The sequence below is a fragment of the Balaenoptera borealis genome (genome assembly GCF_965194805.1).
Source record: "Balaenoptera borealis genome assembly, chromosome: 3".
Taxonomy (NCBI): domain Eukaryota; kingdom Metazoa; phylum Chordata; class Mammalia; order Artiodactyla; family Balaenopteridae; genus Balaenoptera; species Balaenoptera borealis.
This window is the reverse complement of record NC_138866.1, coordinates 60,803,248-60,818,906: the sequence shown is the minus strand read 5'-3', so window position 1 is coordinate 60,818,906 and position 15,659 is coordinate 60,803,248. Positions and strand designations below refer to the sequence as shown.

Sequence of the window (15,659 nt, the reverse complement as noted above, 5' to 3'; positions counted from 1 at the left end):
AGAAACTTTCTTTAAATAGAAGGAGCATGATTCCATAAGGCAGGGGTCCCCAACCCCTGGGCCATGGACTGGTACCAGTCCACAGCCTGTTAGGAACCAGGCCTCACAGCAGGAGGTGAGCAGTGGGCGAGCAAGCAAAGCTTCATCTGCTGCTCCCCATCACTCGCATTACCGCTTGAACCATTCCCCCCACCCCCCAGTCCTTGGAAAAATTGTCTTCCACGAAACCAATCCCTGGTGCCAAAAAGGTTGAGGACGGCTGCCATAAGGAACCTTCCAACCAGGAAGGAATGAAACACAAAAAAAGTGACAAGTATAAATGCACATTGACTCAAGAAAATAATATTAATAATGTCCTTTGGGGTTCAAACCTAAATAAGATGAATTATAATACATTTAAAGAACAGTAACAAATAAATTGGGAGGAAAGTAAATAGAGTTAAAGGATTTTAGGTCCTCTCATTGTCCAGGAGTATTAATATTAGATTTATGATAAGTCAACTTGAGTCTTGTAATTTCTGGGATAACCGTTAAAAGAATATGAAGGAAGTATTAGGTTCAAATAAAGAAGAGAAATGTGATAATAAAAGAACCCAAAATATAACAAGAAAAGGTAATTTTAAAACAAAAAAGTAACAGAACTGGCAGGGCAAATAGAAAGCACAAAATAAGAATGTATACTTAAGCCCAAATCTAGAGGTAATTACATTAAATGTAAAACGATCAAATGTCCCAGTTAAAAGATAAAGATTTTTAGACTGGAAAAAAATACAGGCAAACCTCATTTTATTGCACCTTGCTTTATTGCGCTTCACAGATACTGAGTTTTTTACAAATTGGAGGTTTGTGGCAACACTTTGTCAAGCAAGTCTATCAGCGCCATTTTTCCAACAGCATTTGTTCACTGTGTGTCACATTTTAATAATTCTCACTATTTCAGACTTTTTCATTATATTTGTTATGGTTATCTGTGATCAGGGATCTCTGATGTTACTATTGCAAAAGGATTACGACTCACTGAAGGCTCAGATGATGGTTAGCATTTTTTAGCAATAAAATATTTTCTAATTAAGGTATGCACATTTTTTTAGACATAATGCTGTTGCATACTTAATGGACTACAGTATAGTATAAACATAACATTTATATGCACTGGGAAACCAGAAAATTAATGTCACTTTGTTTATTGCAATATTCACTTTATTGTGGTGGTCTGGAACCGAACTCGCAATATCTCTGAGGTCTGCCTTTATGCTGTTTAGAGTAGTCACGTCTAAACCTAGGCATGTAAAGAAGATTGACGTTAACAGGATATAAAAAAGATATGCCATGCAAACACAAATAAAAAGAATGCTGTTGAAACTTTATTAGTATCAGGGAAAATAGAATTTAAAGCTGCAAGGTTTTTAAATTCATTTATTTTGCTTTATATACAATAGGTGAAATCATGGCTCACTGACAAGATGGTTTCCTGTCACAATGCAGTGTTACCATGCAAGCTCGTGGTTGTCATACAACCACTATTAACTCCTTTTTTTCCTTCCTATCATTATGTGCCCTGGCAAACCTGTTCTAGAACAGTGTGAATTGCAGGTATTTTGTTTCATCGCCCCCAGAAACATGTTCACCTAGACAAATCAAACATTTCCTTTCTTCATTTCCCCATGTATCTGACATCATTAACCAAAAGCTTATAAAGACCAACAGATATTCAGCAGGCTCTGTGTAAACCTGTAGTCTCTGGTACTCTAGATACATAGTCGGCAGACTATGGCCTCTGGACCGGCTGCCTGTTTTTATAAATAAAGTTTTTTTGGAATACAGCCATGCTTGTTCATTTACATATTGTCTATGGCTGCTTTCACTTTACAACAATAATTGAGTAGTTACAACAGAATCTTTATGGCTCACAAGTCTAAAATATTTACTATCATCATAGTCCTTAACAACCATGCTTTAGACAACCACATGGCTTGAACTTACACTTTAAACCCAATTCCTTCTCACCTTATTGACCTGTTACTTGATACAATGCTCTTCCTTACTGACATAAGTTATTTCCACAATAATTTCACATCAAAGTTTCAATCGTGTCTATTGTACAGCTTATATATTTGTTCACTTTGATCTGGCTATATAGTATGGTAAGTTATCTCATTTTATCATTGTATAATCATCCTGAGACATGATGATTATCACCCCCATTTTATCAAAGAGAAAATTGAGGTTCAGTGGCCCTAACCTGTTCAGTTATTCATAGAATAATTCAAAGAACTAATTGCTGGAAGTCAAACCCAAGTTTGTTCTTAATCACTGTGCTATGCTCTCTTTCTTGCATACTTCTCTCTACCCTCCTTTTCTCTTGTTTCATGGTTTCTGCTCACTGCTCATAGGCCAATGTCTGCCTATGAATGTTTTTATTTCTGTTTCCATTTCTTTCCTCTCTCATGTCAGATGATAGATCACTAGACAGTGCATATATGACTGCTTTTAAGTCTAGAACCTGATCATCCTTGGTCTGAGAGACATGACATGAGGACAAAACATAACAACCTCTGAGGAATAACCTTTGAAGAGCAATACACTGTAGTGATATACTGTGGTGGACAATCCCAGTCTTCCTATGAAGGGGAAATGTAATTGAAATCAGTAATTTGTATCTTTCTGATATAGTAGCTTCTAATTTTTTTAGATATCCTTTCGTAGTGTTTCTTTACTAGGTTCTTAACATGCTTCTGAGGTTCAAAAGTCAAATACTAGGATGGCTATAGTCATATTGTTTGAGCAATTGTGTAATTAGACATATTGTTTGAAAACATCTAATAAGGTATCTTACAGATGTGTTTAATAATGTAGCACAGTCTATATACTTGTGGTTACTCTGTAAAACACTTCTATTAAAACAATTAACACACATGTTAATTACATGTTAATAATAAGCAATATTTTCCAGATAGTTGTATTCTAGTTCCAACTTTCCTTCTAACCAGCTATGAAACCTTGAACAATTTCCAAATGTTTCCCTAAACGTGTTGTATTAGCAAAAGTTTCCTCACCTAAAAAAAGTAGGGGACTGTATTACCTCTGAGGTCCTTTTCAGGTCTAACATTATTTGATTCCATGATTTAATTTGTGCTATATGTTTCTTTATTTAGCAGATATCACACATAAGATCAGATGCCTATGGACTTATATATACTACCAAATGTAAAATACATAGCTAGTGGGAAGCAGTTGCGTAGCACTGAGAGATCAGCTGGGTGCTTTGTGACCACCTAGAGGGGTGGGTTAGGGAGGGGTGGGAGGGAGACGCAAGAGGGATGGGATATGGGGATATATGTATATGTATAGCTGATTCACTTTGTTATAAAGCAGAAACTAACACACCATTGTAAAGCAATTATACTCCAATAAAGATGTTAAAAAAAAAAAAATCAAATGCCTCTGTTCTCTGATAAAAACAGATTTCTGTTAATGGTCTTGCAGGTTCCAAAGGAAGGCTTAACTGTATCAGACTATTACTATTAAAAACACATTCAAAAACAAACATAACAAGATTTTAAAGTAAGATAAAAGTGGTTTCTCCACAATATCCATAACAAATAGTGTTCAGTGATGTGAATAGTGTAGTCTTTTCTTTGTCATTCCACATTACTAGGTAAAATTCTAAGGAAACGATGTAGTTCATTTCCAATCCAGTAGTAAACGATGTAGTTCATTTCTAATCCAGTAGTAGTACGAATGGTTGTCCTATTTAGATGGCATTGCTGAAGATAGATATAGTTTAGGAATAATGAGATACTTAATTAAAAGGTTAACCTAACATTAGTTAACCAACATTTTTTTTCAGTCATTTAAGGTAAATAAGTTCTGGAGAAGTGATAATGTACAGCATAGTAACAATACTGAATCATATATTTGAAAGTTACTACGAGAGTAAATCATAAAACTTTTCATCAGAAGAAAAAAAATTTGTAATCATGTGAGGTGACGGATGTTAACTAAACTTATTGTGGTATTTATTTTGCAATATGTATATACACCAAATCATTATGTTGTACACCTAAAATTAATACAATGTTGTATGTCAATTATATCTTAATAAAACTGGAAATAAAAAAAGAGAAAAGGTACAACACACACACATACACACACACATCCCAGAATGCTGTATATTGAAGTATAAGGGAGAAATATGTATTTTGGACCAAATAAGCTTGAATATGTATTTGAGTTCTGTCAGTCACTAGCTCTGTTATATTTACAAGTTGCTTAATGTTCATGAACCTCAGTTTTATCACCTGTAAAATAGGGATACTAGGAGCTATCTCATAGATTGATTGTGAGGATAGACTATAGTAATGGATTTCAAGTACTTGGTACAATGTCCAACCCATAGAAAGCATTCAACAAATGGCATTGCTATTGTATTGATAGTTAACCACAAATGCTTTTTGTTTTGTTTTGTTTTTTATAAATTTATTTATTTATTTTTGGCTGTGTTGGGTCTTCGTTGCTGCACGCGGGCTTTCTCTAGTTGTGGCAAGCGGGGGCTTCTCTTATTGTGGAGCACAGGCTTTAGGCACACGGGGTTCAGTAGTTGTGGCACGCGGCAGGCTCAGTAGTTGTGGCTCATGGGCTCTAGAGCGCAGGCTCAGTAGTTGTGGCGCACGGGCTTAGTTGCTCCACGGCATGTGGGATCTTCCCGGACCAGGGCTCAAACCCGTGTCCCCTGCATTGGCAGGCAGATTCTTAACCACTGTACCACCACGGAAGCCCTTGTTTTGTTTTTTATTGAAGTATAGTTGATTTACAGTGTTGTGTTAATTTCTGCTGTACAGCAAAATGATTCAGTTATACATATGTATATATACATTCTTTTTTATATTCTTTTCCATTATGATTTATCACAGGACTTTGAAAATAGTTCCCTGTGCTATACAGTTAAGACCTTGTTATTTATCTATTGTATATATAATAGTTTGCATCTGCTCACCCCAAACTCCCACTCCATCCCTCCGCCACCCACCTCCCCCTTGGTAACCACAGTCTGTTTTCTATGTCTATGAGTCTGTTTCTGTTTCACAGATAAGTTCATTTGTGGCATATTTTAGATTCCACATGTAAATGATATCATATGGTATTTGTCTTTCTCTTTCTGAGTTACTTCACTTAGTATGATAAGCTCTAGTTCCATCCATGATGCTAAAATGGCATTATTTCATTCTTTTTTATGACTGAGTAGTATTCCATTGTGTATATGTATCTTCTTTACCCATTCATCTGTCAGTGGACATTTAGGTTGTTTCCATGTCTTGGCTATTGTGAATAGTGCTACTATGAACATAGGGGTGCATGTATCTTTTTGAATTATAGTTTTGTCTGGGTATATGCCCAGGAGTGTAATTACTGGATCATATGGCAACTCTATTTTTAGTTTTTAGAGGAACCTCATATTATTGTCCATAGTGGCTGCACCAGCGTACATTCCCACCAACAGTCTAGGAGGATTCCCTTTTTTCCACACCCTCTCCAGCATTTGTTATTTGTAGACTTTTTAATGATGGACATTCTGACTGTTGTGAGGTGGTATCTCATTGTAGTTTTGATTTGCATTTCTCTAATAATTAGCGATGTTGAGCATCTTTTCATGTGCCTGTTGGCCATCTGTATGTCTTCTTTGGAGAAGTGCATATTTAGTTTTTCTGCCCATTTTTCGACTGGATTGTTCTTTTTTGTTCCTGAGTTGTATGAACTGTTTGTATATTTTGGAAATTAATCCCTTGTCGGCTGCATCATCTGCAAATATTTTCTCCCATTCCGTAGGTTGTCTTTTCATTTTGTTTATGGTTTCCCTTGCTGAAGCACAGATGTTTTTAAGTTTTATCAATTTAGGCAGCACATTTGGCAGTTTCTTTATAATGTATATAACTTAATAGAATACATAACTTTTAAAGTATATAAACACACACACTTATCATGGGACCCAGCAATTCCAGTCCTTGGTGTTTATGTAAGTAAGAGAAATGAAAGCGTATTTCCACAAAATGATCAATATGCAGATGTTTATTGCAGCTTTATTAAAACTGCCAAAAGGTGGAAACAATCCAAATATTCATCAACTGGTGAATGAATATGCACATTGTTGTACATCCATGCCATGGAATATTGCTCAGTGATATAAAGGAATGAACTACGGATACATGTAATAATATGAATGAATGTTAAAAGCGTTAAGTAAAAGAAGCCAAATTCAAAAGGCTGCCTACTATATGATATTTATATGGCGTTCTAGAAAACGGAAACCTATAGGGGTGAAAATCACATCAGTGGTTGCCAGGGGCTGCATGTAAAGGAAGGACATTGACTGCAGTGTTGCATGAAGGAACATTTTGGGGTAGTGAAAATATTCTGTACCTTGACTGTGATTGTTATTATATGACTCTATACATTTTTCAAAATTTACACAACTGTACATCAGAAATGGGTGAATTTTTACTTTGTCTAAATTATAACTGAATAAGCCTGCCTAAAAAATTCATCCATGTGTATACTTACATATGTGATGCATGTTTTGCTTCAATAAAATTTTTGCCTAAAAATTCAAGTTTAAAAAGTGCTATACTTGTGTAAAATGTTTAGCATACAGTTGTCCATACAGTCGCCCCTTGTTATCTGGAGGGCATTGGTTCTAGGACCCCCACAGATAGCAAAATCTGTGGATGTTTAGGTCCCTTAGTCGGCCATCAAGTAACTGTGGATGTGGAACCCACAGATACTGAGGGCTAACGGTATATAGAAATTCTGACTCACTGTAGGCTTTGCTCAAAAATATATTTTTAAGTATGTTTATCCAAAATTTCAAGGTAGAATATAAATATAAAGATTCCAAATAGTAAGTAAAAAGGGGAATATAGATATTTTAATCCAGTATAAGTAGAGGAAAAAAGAAACAAAGGAAAAGGATGCCAAATATGAAAAACATGTAAAAATAAGTCCAAATATATCTATAATCTCAATGTACTGCACATGTTCACAACGTGTGATGGTACTATAATCAGAATGGATAAACATATTAATACAAATAAAAGTCAAAAGCATAATACTGTCCAAAAAAGCAATTGTCTGCGAATGTGTAGAGTATCATTTATATAAAGTTTAGAAATGTGTAAACAATCACATATATTTTCTGTAAGTACATAACTACATAGTAAACGTATAAAATATTCTTGAAAATGATGAACCCAAAATCATGGAAGTGTTTCACTTTGGGGGTTGGAGGGAAGGAAGGGAATGCAGCTAGCGAGTGCAACATATGGGTTGGGGTGGAGGATTTCTTTTTTAATAGGAAGCAAAATAACAAAAATTCTTTTAAATTTAAAACAAGGTTTTTAACAGTGTGTAAAGAGTACCATCAATATTGTAAATAGATGTATTTAGTTGCAAATATACATATATGCTTGTATGTGTATAGGCTATTTCTGGAAGGATATACAACAAACAGGTAACTGGAAATCTCAGAAGGAGATTTGTAGTACTGAAGATTGGGGGTGGGAAATTTACAAGTAATTACCAGAAATATGGGAAATATGATGACAGAGAAACAGGAAAAGTATGTTGTTTGCTAATTTTTTGTTTTTGAGATGAAATATATTTTTGACTTGTAATGTGATGGAATTATATGATATTAGTAATGGAAGTAGGAAATGCAGTAGACGTAAGTGGCACATTTAAGTTAGTTAAATTTTCTTACATTGCATATACCATAAATCCAACTCAAACTAGCCTAAGCCAAAAAAAAAAAAAAAGATTTATGTACCCAGGAAGTCCAAGAAATGGATCTAGATCTGTCTGGTGTACCGGGATCCAGGATACAAATGACCTCATCAAGATTCAGTTTTCTTCTGGGCCTAGTGGGATAGACTACTCTGTTTGAACGATCTAGATCAGATATACCTGAGGTAGTGGGGAAGGAAGTTCATCCTAGCCACCAAGACTGAACAGGATCACTGTGGCAAAGTTGACCAGGTAAGCGTATATCTGATAAAGTAGCGGAAGGAGCTTGTAACGCCAGAAAGTTTATAATAACTTTGAACATAGTCACCAGGGCCTAGATACAAGATTAGGCATTTGGAATTAATAAATTAAGTGGATTGCTATGAAGCAACACCAAATCTTCGTAGCCAACTAAATATAGGAAGAGAAGTGAAATATTCATTATTACCAAAGCACGGGAATTTAAGTACAGTTCTCACGATCTCATTTTCATTGCAGAAATTTCTTAGGCAGAATTTTTGTTATGACTTTTTCCTGCTAGAACACTGTTGGTTTTGTTTCTTGGTTTGGGTTTTTGGGGGGGTTTTGGTTTGCTTTTTGCAGAAGTACCAGGTACAAAATCTTCAAAATAATCATCTAAGGTATTTAACATTGTCACATATTTATTTAGCAAATTCTCAGTTACCTGTCAAATATTTGATATTTCTTAAATTGCATGCAACAGGATGTCTGATGTTTTGTAAGTTGAATGTGATATATCCTTTTTTGGGCAATTCTTTTTGATTTGTTATTAGTCACATTGAGTATCTGGTCTTCCAAGTTACCATTTCAATCACATATTATAGTATACTCAAAACTGGCAAAGCTGTTAATTATTGGCGTCAAGAACCAGCTTTACATGCTTTTTTAATAATTTTTGAGAATGTTTCATCTATAATTCTAGAATGTGACATGTTGAAGCAAGCACTCAAACATCTTAAGTTTAATTAAAAAGTAACTCTTTGTTAGAATTTGCTAGCCCAGATAGAGAACTAATTAATTAATTTAGTGCCTAATTTTATATACAAAGATCTAAACTGCTACATGCTTTTATAATTCTGCATTATTAAAATAGAAAAGTGGCATTGTCTAATGTTCATTTATATTACACTCATTAATTTTCCTATGATCAGATTTCATAATTTGTCTTGTGACTTCATTCTTATGCAAGAAAATAATTTCAGTGAAGTCATATGATTTCAGCAAAATTAGTGAATTTCTGCCTCCAACTTTTGATTACTTTTTAATTATTACAGTTAGTGTAGTTTGTGAGGTATGTGATACCAGTTTGCTTTGTGTTATCTATCAAACACCATTTAAAGTGAAAGATAGCCTTTTCATGGAAATTAAACTTTGAATAAACAAAACTGAAATCTGACTTACCAGTACCATACTTTAAAAGTTGGGTTGATAACTCTTTTTGACTATGCCTGAAATTCAGTGGGAATGATGGTTGGAAGGTAGCAATTCTTTTAAAATTACTAGTTTGAACCCTATTGAAAAACTGATTAAGACTCTTTAAAATTTGAGTATTATAGGCAGAGATGAACAATAACATCCCTTGAATAAAATATTTCTAACATTCAAGATTGCTGCCATTCTCCCTTTAGAGATTTTCTTTTTTTCTGCAGAAAAGGAATTGAAGAGGTTAAATCATATCTGTAAGAATCAGGTTGTAGTCTTGTGTATTTTTTTTCATGTTAAATATCAAAGATGGCTTAACATATTTAGAATTTTCTGAGTTTCTATTAATAAAGTTAAAAGAAAATCTAGCAATCAGGCAGTGGAGCCACATAAAATTTATATGTGAAACACCCACTGTGCTTATCTCTAGATAATGCTCTGAACCCACGTTCCACTTTCTGAATTCTGTGTATAAAGTTAAACATTGCAGAAAGGCATATATCTGATGATACAGATGAATAAGGTTGAAGTTTAGTAATGAGCAAAGTTGGTAAATTTAATATGTTCATGTCTTTAGTATTTCTGTTATTAATATAATTGGATTATTTTGTGGGAAATTATGAACCACTACTAAAAATATGATAGGTTTTAAACTCCCAGAAATTAAAGACTTCTATTCATACTATAGTACTGTATTTTAATGTACTAAACCAATATTAAATTTCTTAAAATATTAATTAATTGCAGGCAAAGTTGTTAGCTATGCAACAAGCCAGAGAAACTGCAGTTCAACAATACAAAAAACTGGAAGAAGAAATCCAGACACTTCGAGTTTACTACAGGTAAAATTCTTTTTATCCTAGGCATAAATAAATGTTAGTTTGGGAAATGTTTCTACCTAATTTTATAGTGGTGAATGAGGAAATACCTCAATGAAATTAAACATTATTCACTTAAGACATTTGTGTAGTTTCAAAATGATTCAGGCATAAAATATTAATTATTGTACCTTTTTTCCTTCCTGCATTTGGTAAAGTATAAGTTTAGACTCCCATTATAAAATGGGAATTATAAAATTTACATAACTCTTAACTAGTTGTCTAAATGGCACCTGCTTAGCTCTTGAATAATTTGCTCATCTAAATGGCACCTCTAAAATGATGGTGTACATTTTTTAAATAGTACATGAAAAGCAGTAATAATAGCCTTTCACCTATCATAGTGTGAGAAGTTTCTAAAGGAAGGCCACTAAAGGATTTTTAAGACTTATTTAATTTATGCTCCAAGAGTAGTTGTGAAATTAATTCAGTAGATCACACTGGCATTTTTTAATGAAAAGAAATAGAATAGAAAATGTCAGAGTGCAGAAAGGGTGAATATTGTTTTGTGATATTTTTGTTTCAGTTTTGTGTTGTGTGAGAGAGAAATAAGATTGTGTCTTGGGCTATATTTAAAATATATATTCTCACAGTGGATCATAGTTTAAAAAAAAAAAAGGTTTGAAAAGTGAGGTACAATGCCCTGCATATTTTTTAATACTCACAAAGATTTTAAAAACCTCGTCTGAAATGTAAGAATTCACTAACTGGAGCTGTAGGTTATTGAAAGATTTTTTTAAAATTTGATCCCCTTCTTAAAATATAAGTGCATAAAATGTAATTAAATCAAAATCAGTTTTACTGAAATAAAATACATGTGCCATTATTAATACATTATTAATATATTAATAATTAAATAACTAGATCTAACAGCAAGTCTATTAAAAACTGTAATTTCAAAGTAGTGATGACTGTAAATGGTATTTTGAGGATAACTGCAAACACTGAAATGGGACATGAAAATAGCAGTGGTTTCTATGGCGCAAACTCTCAAGAGCCACTAATAATACTACTATAGTTTGTTGCCTGTGTTCATAATTGTAGGAAATACTGTATTTACATGAGAGTGAAAAATAAAGATGAAAATTTTTCCCCACCCTCATGTGAAGAACCCATGTTTTGGAGCAATGTTATTGACATATACAGTAATTGGTTATTGTCATGGGTTAAATTGGGTCCCTCAAAAAAATATATTGAAGTCTTAACCCCTAGTACCTCAGAATGTGATCTTATTTGGAAATAGGGTCTTTACAAAGCTAATCAAGTTAAAATGAGGTCATTAGCATGGGCTTTAACCCAGTATGACTGAAGTTTTTATAGAAAGTAGAAATTTGGACACAGAGCCACAAGCATGAGGGAAGACTATATGAAGACCCAGGGTAAAGACAGCCTTGTGCCTGGAGTGATGCATCTACAAGCACATGAATACCAAGGATTGGCAGCAAACACCAAAAGCTAGAAGAGGCATGGAAGAATTCTCCCTTACAGCTGTCAAAGAGGACACAACCCAGCAGAAACCTTTATTTTGGACTTGTAGCCTCCGAAACTGTGAGACAATAAATTTCTGTTGTTTTAAGCCCCATAGTTTGGGTACTTTGTCACAGCAGCCCTAGGAAACTAATATGGTTATCGAATACCAAGTATGTTTGTTTGATGACGAATCATTTGCTTGCAGTTAGAATCAGTAGGCACATAGGTAAGCAGAACCCTGATAGCCGTTGAAGACATCCCATCCATTTTTTTTTTTTAAGAGAGTAAATGTAACAGTCTTTCCTCTTTGTTTTACACCAGTGAATTCTCAACTGTAACTGTGCATTAGAATCACTTGAGGAGCCTCTAAAAAATCCTGATCCCCATCCCATCCCAGGCCAATTACTTCAGAATCTCTTGGGGTAAGACTCAGCTATCAGTGTGTTTCAGGCTCCTTAGAAATTCCCATGTGCAGCCAAGTTTGAAGGCTGCCATTTTACATTCACACTTCAGTTAGCTGCATTAAATTAGGGTTGCTTCTTGGTAGTATAATAGAAGCATTTATTAAACCCTTTATTAAGACTTATGAATAATGTGTGATTTGTGCCCAGACCTTGGATATTGCAGTATGGTATGTAGTAGTTTCACCCCATTGATAGGGAGAGTTTTTATGGAAACCTCTCCTGCAGTCCTTGTGAGATAGGACAGCAGGTACTCTGTTGTTAAAGTGACAGTGTCTGAGAATGCTGAGAGCAATGCGATAACCTTGCAAGAATTGACATTACTTACTGAAAAACAAACCTTGATAACAATTCTTGATGCTCCTCTTTGCTGAATTGCGGAAGATTATTGAAAGATTTTTGAAAATTATGAAGCTTAAACAGTTATCTTTCAAAGACTTTTTTTAAACTACATGAATCTAACAGAGCTAAATAACCTCTTCTAAATAAAGAGTTAACAATTATTGGCTCAAAGATAAGCTTCACAAGGACCCCTCTCACTGCTACTTTTTTAAAAAAAATCTGCTAATGATGTCGTTAAGCTACAGGGATTTGCAGTTGACAGCCCTGCCTTGCGTGACCTTATATAAATGAACCTCTCCAAGACCATTTCTTTTTTGTAAAATGAGAATTATAGTACCTATCTTACAGAGTTATTTTAAGTATATACAGCTCTTAGCACAGTATTTGGCTTGTTGTTAGTGCTCAACTAATGTTAAGATAAACTTATTTTTACAACAAGAAGTCAGTGAGGTAAGAGTAGAATCAAAAACTATGATATCACTGAAGCCAAGGATGGAGATTTTTTTTTTTAAAAGTCAGATGTTTCTGAATGGTTAAGTAAGATGAGGGCAAAAAGTATCCTTTTTGTTTGAAATTAGGTGGTCATTAGTGACCTCTACAAGAGTAGTTTTAATAGAGTATTAGGTATAGAAGCCATTTTTTTGTAAGTTCAAGAGTGATTTGAGGGAAAGAAGCATAGCAATTTGGACTATAAAGTGATCCTTGAATAAACTTGAATAAGGAAGATGTTAATGATAGTTGAGAAGAAAGGAATGTGGGTTAAGGATTTTGTTTTCTGATTTTGAAAAATGGCAGACACTTGAGCATGTTCATGGCTCATAGGAAGGAGCCAACAGAGAGAACAGAATTCCCCCAAATTTAGAAAGAGATGCAGTTGAGAATCTGCAGAAGGGTTTGCCTTGAACAGGAAGGTGGTCACCTTGTGCTTATAGACAGGAGCGAAGGAGATAAGAATAGCTGTGAATGTTAATAAATTTAAGCTCACAGTTAATAGTTCCTTTTTTTTTTTAAGGTATAGAGAACATTCTGTGAGGATATACAGAAATTTATTTTAAATGGAACAGGAGTAAGATCCCTGGGATGTAGAATCCTAGGAAGGGAGAGACAATTACCCAAAACAACAAAGCTTAAATTTCCTGGAATCTCAGATTCTGCTTTAAGTGAAAGTAAACAATATTTCTTACACACCTGAATAGATGGTGGTTACAAATCCATACGTGAAACACAACAAATTCATAGAGATATTACCTTTGTTTCTTCAAAGTTTCCTCTGTTATAGAGGACAAGGGAAAAGTTCCATATTTATTGTGAAGAAAAGCAAGACTAATTCTGTAATTTTCATGTGTGTTTGCATGTTTGTATGTATGTCATCATAGATAATGGATTTTTTAAATAAAGTTTAAGAAAAAATACACTTTCAGTTATTCAAATCAGTTTTACATGCAAATATATATGTACATATACATACATACGTGTATTTTGTCATGTCAAAGAAAGTTGTTCATCAATGATTAAGAAAAAATACACTGAGAAAAATCTAGGAATAGGACAGTAAGCTAGAGCCAGGAGTAAGTCAGCTTGCATGTATACCATGAAACAGGGAAAGAATAAGCCTTAAGAATAAGTCTGGCTTTCAGACTTTCCAGCAGCCAAAGCAGAAGAGGATATGTGATCAGTTATTAGTGTTAGGAGCAGATTAAAATATGCTGATGACTTTTATTCTATTTTATTTTATTTGCCTTTACTTCTATCAATTAGTGATACTGACCTTATTCTTTTTAAATTTTTTTCCAAAAATCATTTCCTTTTGCTGGGTTATGCTAAGAGCTACTGTTATTATAAGCATTCCATTTCCCTGAATGGAAATAAGGAATATGGAAGTATATATTGATATTACGAGGTTTCTCTATTCTGTTTGTTTCCTTTGAGTTTTAGAAGACTTTGAATACTAAGAAAAGGAAATGTTGGCCTTTTGTGTCCTTTGGCACACTTAGAGACAGAGGCAAGTGAGGTGAATGGGTAGGGATACTAAACTTACCATTATAACTGATGGCTCTTTCACATTAAAGCAGAAAGGATAGCAGGAGAGGAATAGCAATGTGAAGCTTTAAAATAAATTTTACATATTACTAAAATCTTAGTACCTCCTTTGTGCCGAATGCTGAATTCATTTGCAACAGCTTCATTAGTCTAAACAGTTTCATCAGGGAAGAATCTTAAACTTTTAAGAGTTAGATTTGTATTTAGTAATGATCTTTTCCTGTTCTTTAAACCTGTAGTGCTGCATTCCTAAGCTCAGGAGGCATAATAATAACAAACTCTTTTCTAATCGAGAGAAAGCCTAAGTTTCAATGTTTGCTGATTTTATAGTGCTTCCTTATATTTCCTTTTGCTTACAGAAAGTATAAATTCAACTGTGTAGATAAGAATTAGATCCTGTTGTTTGGTGCCAGTAGACTAGGATTTAATATATTTGTAATAGTAGCAGATCATGTTTTAAATTTTTTTTATGTTTTGTGTAATTCCAAGTGAGAAGTTGTGATGCCTTTCAGAACATGGTAAATTTTGCATTCTAGACCAAAAATATTGAATAGTGTGCTTCATATTTTAAGGTGATACGTTTCCTATAATTGTAATAGTATTTTTTAAAATAATTAAATAGAATAGTTAAGTGTTTGGCATAGTGAATACAGGACTAAAAATAAATCCTACTTACTGGGTTCATGATATACTACATTTCAGAGTCACAGAAGCCATAAAGATAGAAGCCATGTAAAATATACTCAAAAAGAGGATGAAGTGCTTATTTTCTACATTCTTTTTATAAATTTTATTTAGTGTGGGTCTTTTTTACTTCTTATGTCCATTTTTTTGTCTGTATATATGTTATCCTTAGCAATCAGAAATATTACTGACTGTCACTAGGAACTGGTTGGGTTTGTTTTTGTGTGTGTGACGGTGATAGTTTTTCATTCAACTATGTGTTCTTTTAGTCAGAACTACGCATCAATAAGACAATCAGCAGTGATGATAGCATGCAACTCTAGCCATGAAGCAACATTTTTCTCAATGCAAATCCCTCATCAAGAGGGGTTGAACACTCGATCCTGACCTCTTAGTTCTTTTTTTTTTTTTTTTAAACATCTTTATTGAAGTATAATTGCCTTACAATGGTGTGTTAGCTTCTGCTTTATAACAAAGTTAATCAGTTATACATATACAATATGTTCCCATATCTCTTCCCTCTTGCATCTCCCTCCCTCCCACCCTCCCCATCCCACCCCTCTAG

General features: G+C 34.0%; 1 protein-coding gene across 15 annotated transcripts in view; it reads left to right on the top strand.

Moving 5' to 3' along the window:
* MIPOL1 (mirror-image polydactyly 1) overlaps window positions 1-15,659 on the top strand; it is a 333,916-nt gene that overhangs the window by 194,456 nt on the left and 123,801 nt on the right. For all 15 annotated transcript variants that reach the window (XR_014242314.1, XM_082384153.1, XM_082384149.1 and 12 more), the window contains one exon: window positions 9,967-10,061. Coding sequence is in view for 14 of the 15 variants with exons in the window: in XM_082384153.1 (XP_082240279.1) it covers window positions 9,967-10,061 (95 nt within the window). In the remaining variant the exon portion in view is untranslated. The remainder of the gene's footprint in view (window positions 1-9,966; window positions 10,062-15,659) is intronic.